Below are 8,686 nucleotides of genomic sequence, written 5' to 3'. Positions count from 1 at the left end.
AGTGTATTCGTGTTCGGCTCGATTTAAATATTCGTGTTCGTGTTCGGCTCAAAATTGACTCGTTAAAATTAAACTGAAAAAATAGATTTAGAGTGCTGCATTCGAAGCTGAATCAAATGTATGCAAAATAAGGTGCATAACCACATTACCACAAGAACAATTACAATTAAAACTTAGATATAAATATATATAATATATAATTATATAAATAATATGTGTAATATATTTTTATATAAATAATATATAATTTTTTTTTTATTTCGAGCTAAAACGAGCCGAACACGAGCAAACAAAAAGTTGTTCATTGTTCATAATTCAATCTTTAAAAACTTGTTTGTGTTCGGATCGTTTACTTAACGAACGAGCCAAACACGAGCTATTCGCGAACAACGAGCTTTTTTGACAGCCCTATTTCTATGGGGCTATTTTAGTCCCAGATTATAAATATATTAATTTTAGTCCATTTATACCTGATATATATGATTTAAAATAATATCATTTTTAATTTATTTTGGTTCAGATTTAAAGACTCAAGGACTGAATTGTATACACTAAATAGTTATGAATTAAAATTTCCCCCATATTAGTTATTCATGTAATTTTGGGAAAAGTAGATTATATTTTTTATTTGCTTGCTTCAGTGTCTTCCTGTTTTACTGGGGGCTGTGATTATTGCCTTTTTGTTGTTATTCATGGCAACCATGTGATGGTAAGGAAGGTTATAACATGAATTACTTGAAGAAGATATAGAAATTCTCTTGTTTTTTATTGCTTTTAATGAATGTTGATGGTTTACGTTATATTATTTGTAATCACAAATTTAACTGGATTCTTTTCTTGTTGGACTTCATTTTTCAAGTGCATAAATTATGATTTTACATTGCAAGAAGTAGTTGATACTCAAATTGTATGTGATAAAAATTCGTGTGATAGGCTAAATCATTTGCAAAATTGGAAAATATAATTTTGAAATGATTATAGTAAAGGAATGAATGAAATGGCCTTATTGAAAATATGATATTTTATGATAATTTTATGTGGTTTGAATACCTCAAACTAACTTTAAAAATCCAGCCATGCATCTTGTTCATTGAGGGCATGCTAATGCTAATTATTGCTGCTCAATAACTCTCTTATATGTCAATTGATTTTTTTAGCATGTCTAGCATAAAAGAATCTTGAACATAGAAGCTAAGGAGAAAGAAATCAGTGTTAAACCCTAGGGTTTGTTCATGGAAACAATTTTTTTGTCGCTCGATTCAAACTAGGGTTTGTTCATGGAAACAATTTTTTTGTCGCTTTTTTTGTCGCTCGATTCAACCTCGATTCAAAGTCCAATTAATTTAGTCTAATTTTTTGTAAGGTTGGGAAATTCGCATAGGTTTTCTCTTGATTCTTGTGTTATGTGTTTACTATTAAATTAACAGTAAAATAATATTGAAAACCTCAGAGTGGGAGGAGATTGGTTAGGTGGTTATCGTAAAATTTTGTTGGTTTGATAAATGCTCGAATTAAGGAGCTTAGCTAGTTTGATGAACCAGTTTAGGACAATTTGAACGGTGGAAATGATTGATTGCTAATGGCATGCTTTGGATGGTTCTGTGATGCAGAACATCAAGTAGAAAATTATTATGATCTCACTATTTGATCAAGATCAATTATCATGTCAACAAGATCAAGATTAGGGCTAAGCATCCAACACAAAGCTTGAAGAAGTTCGCTCTAGGAAATATTTGAAATTCTGTGCATGATTAAAATTTAATATTCTTCAGATTTGCATTCTAAATTGTAAATCTTTTCTTCGATGTCGGAGAATTGTATTTAGTTACTTCCTTTTGTTTTAGGTTGCTTTGTCCTTTAGAGGCTATTATGGCGGTCTCCTTGAAGGAAGAAGGGAATTGTATTGATTTCACTCCTCTTTCATATTTGATTTATAGGTTTAAATTTCTTCATTTTTTTTTAATTTCAAGTTTCACAATGCGATGTGATGAAAGAGGCTTCTAATATTTCAAACTTCAATAAGAGAGAAGAGAAATACGTGGGTACCACCAAGAAAACAGTACGGTGGGGAACCAACAACCAACACATAATACAAGAGATTTTAATTTCTATTTTTTTCAAAAAACATTAAAATCTTCCTTTCATTCAATAAAGATAATATTTAAATAAATTTCTTTCTCCAAGATCTTTCCCTTGTTTTCTAGTCTCATCCTAAAGGCTTTTCCCACCTCCCACAATAAAAAATATTCTCTTAGTCCCTTGAAAGTATTAAACCCATACCATCACATCCTTGGTCTAATTTATATCTCTTCTTTTCATCACCTTCCACAATCTTTATATCCTAATAAAAAAAATTTAGATCAGATCTTCACACACCCCTTGCATTTTCAAGAATCTCCTGACACCAAAACCTTAGAAAAGACTTTTAGAGCCATGTCCCAATCACATATTTTTAGATTAGTTAAAACAAGGCTTATAATAAGTACCTCAATATAGCCTTAGTGTAGCCTCCACTTAATGATTCTAAACTTGTTGGATCACTTATAAAAAATTTAGATCACATCTAATAACTTTTCTCTAAAGTATTTTAGTAGGATTCATATCCAAAATTTTCCTCACATCTTTGTGATTTTGGGCTAATTTGACCTAAGCTTTGGGCCAACTGTTGGGTAATGTGGAGACTCGGTCCACCACAATTTAATTAGCTTCCTAATTAAGAATCTCACATACCGCTCACCTACCACATCCCACCTTCCACCCACCTACCTCCCACCTACCACTCTCTTAGTTTCTATAAATAGCCTCTTATGGCTTGTAATAAACCAAGTCAAGTCAAACAAAATCAAGTCAAGCAAGTCCAAACCAAGTCCTCTTGAGAGCTAAGAGAAAGAGAGGAAGAGAGAGAGAAGAAGGGAGATAAGAAAATAGAGATTTTCTTGTAAACCTCGAGGCGCTCAACTGGTATTCCTCGAAGAAATAAAATCCTCTGCAGCTCCGTGGACATAGGCAAATTTGTCAAACCACATGAATTTGTGTGTCGCTCTGGTGTTTTTCTGTCTGCAATTTTACTCTTTCCATTTTTTATTTTATTGCTGTCGTTTTTCACAACTGGTATCAGAGTTTGGGTTCAAATCTAAGGAAGAACGATGAACGGAGACGAAGAGATGACATCGGGGATCGAGAAGTTCAATGACACAGATTTTGCTTACTGGAGGATGCAGATAGAAGACTACCTCTATGAGAAGAAAAAGCTTCTTCTTCCATTACTGGGAAAACGACCAAAAAAGAGGGATGAGGCGGAATAGAGTCTGTTGGATCGACAGATTCTGGGGGTTATACGATTAACCCTGTCGAGATCGGTTGCCCGCAACGTCATCAAGGAGAGGACTATTGCAGATCTCATGGCGGTTTTATCAAGTATGCATGAAAAGCCATCGGCGAATAACAAGGTGCATCTGTTAAAAAAGTTATTCAACTTGAAAATGACGGAAGGTGTGTCTGTTGCTCAACACCAAAATGATTTTAACACTATCACAAATCAGTCGTCGTCTGTTGAAATTGATTTCAATGATGAGATATATGCGCTGATATTATTGGTTTCATTGTCAAATAGCTGAGAAGTCGTGAGGATGACAGTTGGTAATTTTACAAGTAAATCTAAACTGAAATATAATGATATTCATGATTTGATTTTGGCTGAGGAGGTGCGCATGAAGGATTCGGCGAGGCATCGTGTTCAAGTTCGGCCCTGAATGTTGATTCCAGAGGGAGATCACATGATAGGAACTTAAACAGAGAAAGATCAAAATCATAGTTTGGTCAGCAGGCAACTTGTTGGAATTGTGGCAAGGCTGGCCACATAAAAATGAACTGCAGGAATCTTAAGAAGAAGAAGAATGATGGTGTTAATGTTGTAACTAAGGAAATACATGATGCATTATTGCTGGCAGTTCACAGTTATGTTGATGACTGAATATTGGATTCAGGGGCTTCCTTACATACATCTTCCCGCCTGGAGTTAATGCGAAATTATGTTGATATTGCACTCTCTAACAAGAGCAAATGGACTTTGCAAATGGTCAGACACGTTCCTGAGTTGAAGAAAAATCACACCTTAATGGACTTTGCAAATGGTCAGACACGTTCTTGAGTTGAAGAAAAATCACACCTCTGTTGGGCAACTCAATAATATTGTTCATTCGGTAGTGTTCTCAGATAGCACCTGGAAGGTTACTAAAGGAACATTATTACTGACTCGGGGTAAGAAAACTGACACATTATATATGACTACAGGTTTACTCAGGCGAGGATACATGAGTCAGAGGTGCATTATGGGGAAGCAGAAAAATGTTAATTTCCTGAAAAGCGGTAGAGCGCCAAAAGCAGGAAAATCGGGCTTTGTATAGACAAATGGTGGAGAACCATAGAGTTATGGAGTAATCTTGCAAGATAAGAATTCGAACAAGTGAAAGATGACCAAGAAGGAGGAGACAGATTCTCTGCCAGGGAATCAGACTTGGGAGTTGACAGAACTTCCACCAAGGAAGAAGACACTGCACAACAAGTGAGTGTACCAGGTGAAAACTGTGTTTAGTGGCAGTAAGAGGTACAAGGCTCGATTTGTTGAAAAGGGCTTTCAGCAGAGGCAAGATATTGCTCATGCAGTGGGAGTTATAAGAAGATACAAGAGTAACCCAGGAAAAAGCTTGGTGGTACAAGGCTACGTTGACGGTGATATGTCAATTGAGGGTGTTACTCGTGAGAAGCTGAAGTCATGCTCGACTTTAGCTGATCTTCTGGCATGAAGACAGGAGTTTTGAGTTGCAGAGGCGGAGAATATCATGTTTAAGGAAAATGTCGGTACAACTAGTAGATGTTGCAGCCAGTAGGTGATGCAATCAGTTTCCTAGTGTCCAAGTGGGGAGAATTGTTGGGTAATGTGGAGACCCGGTCCACCGAGATTTAATTAGCTTCTTAATTAAGAATCCCACCTCCCACTCACCTACCTTCCCACCTACCGCTCACCTACCTCCCATCTATCGTTCTCTTGGTTTCTATAAATAGTCTCTTATGGCTTGTCATAAGCCATGTCAATGGCCAAGCCATGCAAGGCCAAGCCAAGTCCTCTTGAGCGCTAAGAGAAAGAGGGGAAACTACCGCTCACCTATCACATCTCCCCTCCCGCTCACCTACGTCACACCTATCACTCTTCTAGTTTCTATAAATAGCCTCTTATGACTTGTTATAAATCAAGCCAAGCCAAGTAAAGCCGAGTCAAGCAAAGCCAAGCCAAGTCCTCTTGAGAGCTAAGAGAAAGAGAGGAAGAGAGAGAGAGAGAGAGGAAGGGAGAGAAGAAAATAGAGATTTTCTTGTAAACGTTGAGACGTTTGACGTTGTAATTCCTCGAAGAGATAAAATTCTTTGTAGCTCCGTGGACGTAGGTAAGTTTGTCAAACCACGTAAATCTGTGTGTCGCTCTGGTGTTTTTCTGAGTGTAATTTTATTCGTTTCATTTTCTGCTTTATTGCCATCGTTTTTCACAACACCAACCTCTTCTCTTTAGCCAACACCCCACATAAATTTTCGTCAATCACTTAGGGGTGTTGATCACACCCTTCGTCACCTATCATAGTTATTAAAAGTCTTAGATTCACTCCTCCAAGGTTAATTCATCATGATAATACTCTTATGTTTGATGTACTTCTAAAGATGATGAGGAAGGTGATGTCAATGTGTTGGAGGTAAGTCGAGTAGGAATGTGCTTAAACCAACTTGGACCATGATAAAATTGGCCAATATGAATCGATTTATGCTAAGTCTTAAAAGAAGGGTGTGATGTTACATGCTCGTATTATAACTCCCTTTATATTCCTTTTATTTTGTTAATGAGAGGAATTTATTGTAGTGTGGGCAATATATGAGACATGGAGGAGGTTATGTGCGAAGTGTTAAATTTTTATTAATTGCCTTGGATAAGATTTAGTTTTTAATTTTCAGTATTTTAATAAAATTTTGTTTTTATGTTACAATATTGGTGAATACCAAATTAATATTTCTTTACACTTAAATTTCAAAGATAATGGCTAAATAACTTATGATTAAGTCTGTTACACTTGTTTCTTATCTGATGGCTGCTAAACTAAAGCTGTATTAAATTCGTACTTATTACCTATCATATTTAAGCACTATATAAAAAGATATTTGGATTGTGTTGAAGCATTCCATAATAAGAAGCAACTAATAGAGTAGATGAAGAGTAAGAGAGTAGACAGAGGTGTCATTTGAATGGGTTAAATATGTCATTTAAGATTAAGGAATATTGATGTGATAATAATGAAGATCAATTTTTGTGCTATATGTTCCTTTCCTTTCCTCATTTAAGCAGTCTTGAGAGATCATGTTATTTGGTAAAGATATAGTAGGTTTAATGGATGTTAATAATTTATCTTTTTCAAATGGAATGAATTCTAATCTTGAAATAAATGATAAACCAAGTGAAAGTTTGATGTAATTTAGAGGGAGACCTTGTGAACGAAAGTTCTCTTCTAATTATGATATGAGTAATTCTTAAAATATATTCAAAAAGATTATTTTCTTTTATTATAATGAGAAAATACATAAATATAATTTTTTTATTTTGAGAAAGGAAAGCATAAATTATATGCCACCATAAAAATTACAAGTCATTTGATGTAAGTATTGTTATGGACATGATTTCTAAGCTTGAAATAATTGATAAACCAACTGAAAGGTTGTTGCAATTTAAAAGGAGATTTTGCGAACGGATATTCTCTTCTAATCATGAAATGGGTAAATCTTAAAATATATACAAAAAATTATTTTCTTTTATTATAATGAAAAATACATTAATGTACTTTTTTTTTATTATTTTGAAAAAGGAAAGCAAGATATATATGCCACCATAAAAATCATGTCATTTGATGATAGTATTGTTATTTGGTGATGCTCTTTTATTGATTGAAATACAACTGAGATGATTGTATTTTTTTATAATTCAATTATTTTAATAGCTATGGAATTAGTGATGTTATTTTATTGTTATAATTTAGATATATTTTCACATATTAGACAACTTATTGTATGTGTTCGTGTGGGAAGTAGGGATTATAATGACTCTATGTTGCAGCATACATTGTCACTATTACTGTATTGGATTCATTAACTATCGTGGTAGCTCGTAGAAATAAAAATGATATTAAATATATGACATTAAGTATTAGAAAAGTGGGAGCAATTATGAAAACTATTCCTAATGATTTTGGAAGTCATACAAAATAGAGTTTCTATCAAGTAGGAGGTCTTAAAAGGTAGTGCTGTGTGTGCGGAGCCTAATTGAGCTTGGGGAAGTGCCCTGCAGTAGAATCCAACAACCAAGGGGGGCGCCCTTCTGCCCGGCGAAGGGCAGCCATGTGCCATTGGGAGTGCCTCAGCACCCAAGCGAATGCTTTAGCCCAGCGATGGATTCTTCTCTAGATAGAGCGATTAAACATTCTGTGCCCATTCAATTGCATAACGATATGTTCGTTTCCAGGTTTAGAAATGAAGACACCAGTGCAAAGGACTGGCAATCCAACACCTAGAAGGATGACTCCAGATAGAGCGCGTGGAATGGAAGCACCAAGGAATGGTTTTTCTTCTAATCGGGATTTAAGTCATTGCTTCTATTTGAGGAAGGTATCTCTCGACAATGCGTGTAACAAGAGCGGGACATAGCAAGTAGTGTAGCGAGTTATGTTGGATTTCTATAGTTTACTGCATGTGCAATCGAGAGAGGAGCGTTTGTGAGTTCCAGGCTTGCAAGCTGTGTTCTTTTATTTCATTAAGAATGAAAAAGTGGTGTTATTTTTTATTTTGCTAAGAGAAGAATACTCTTGGCTATCGTAAGTAATAGTTATTATTTGGAGTCCTGCAATTGAGAAGTGAAGGGCATATTTTGAGAAAATATATCTTCTCTGCGTATAGCCCTTATTTTTGTACCAAGTGATTACATTTTCTCTCAATTAGAATACTAAGCGAATTCTTTGCACGTTTCTAGATTTATATGAAGTATAATTCTTCTTATATCTCTTTTAAAGTCTAATAGTTTATTTACTTGCGTATAGTTGTGGACGAAGGCTTATTTAAGCCTAATGATATAAATTTTAGTGTTTTCTTTTGTGGCGCTTGTTCCTTTTCGCCGTTAATTTTTAGATTCATTGTACTTGTCTATCAATTGAGGGAGAAAATATTATATCACGTCTCCGAATGCATTTGGAGTTCAATGGGGGGGCGCCATGTGTTAAGCTTTTTAACACTGGCAATGTCAGTGTATTGCGGTGGGGCCAACTTGACACGTGTCACCCCACCATTGGATTCCAAACACAAATTACGTTCGGAGTCCTGAAGGGCACTCTTTCGCCTAAACATACGAGCCCAGGGGATGATCTCTACTTAAATTCTGTTCTCTCTCTTTCATCCCAACGAAATCTCTAACCGTTCCTGAATTTATTTTTCTCCTTGCAGTCCAGCCCGCAGCATTCCAGAGCTGCAGATGAAGCGGCAAAGCCTCAATTTTGTTTGCCAGATTTAAACGAGCCTGCAATGGCTACATGAGAGATTAAAGCTCTCTAATCTCAATACCATAATCTGCTGGCAAACTGAAGTGTACGACCCCTTCGGTTGCAGG

The 8,686-nt window shown here is 35.5% G+C and overlaps 1 protein-coding gene and 1 long non-coding RNA gene across 2 annotated transcripts in view; both read left to right on the top strand.

The window, feature by feature from the left end:
• LOC110020119 overlaps window positions 1-8,613 on the top strand; it is a 13,586-nt gene extending 4,973 nt beyond the window's left edge. Inside the window, exons 6-7 of the mRNA XM_020718106.1 lie at window positions 7,553-7,695; window positions 8,524-8,613. Of these exons, the coding sequence (XP_020573765.1) occupies window positions 7,553-7,695; window positions 8,524-8,613 (233 nt within the window). The remainder of the gene's footprint in view (window positions 1-7,552; window positions 7,696-8,523) is intronic.
• Window positions 1-8,679, top strand: part of LOC110020124 — a 10,972-nt gene extending 2,293 nt beyond the window's left edge. Inside the window, exon 4 of the long non-coding RNA XR_002293500.1 lies at window positions 8,524-8,679. This is a non-coding gene — a long non-coding RNA (uncharacterized LOC110020124). The remainder of the gene's footprint in view (window positions 1-8,523) is intronic.
• The last annotated feature ends 7 nt before the right edge of the window (window positions 8,680-8,686 follow it).

This window comes from Phalaenopsis equestris, unplaced genomic scaffold (assembly GCF_001263595.1).
Source record: "Phalaenopsis equestris unplaced genomic scaffold, ASM126359v1 Scaffold000092, whole genome shotgun sequence".
Classification (NCBI taxonomy): Eukaryota; Viridiplantae; Streptophyta; class Magnoliopsida; order Asparagales; family Orchidaceae; genus Phalaenopsis; species Phalaenopsis equestris.
The sequence above is the reverse complement of the archived record's forward strand: the minus strand, read 5'-3'. Positions and strand labels throughout refer to the sequence as shown.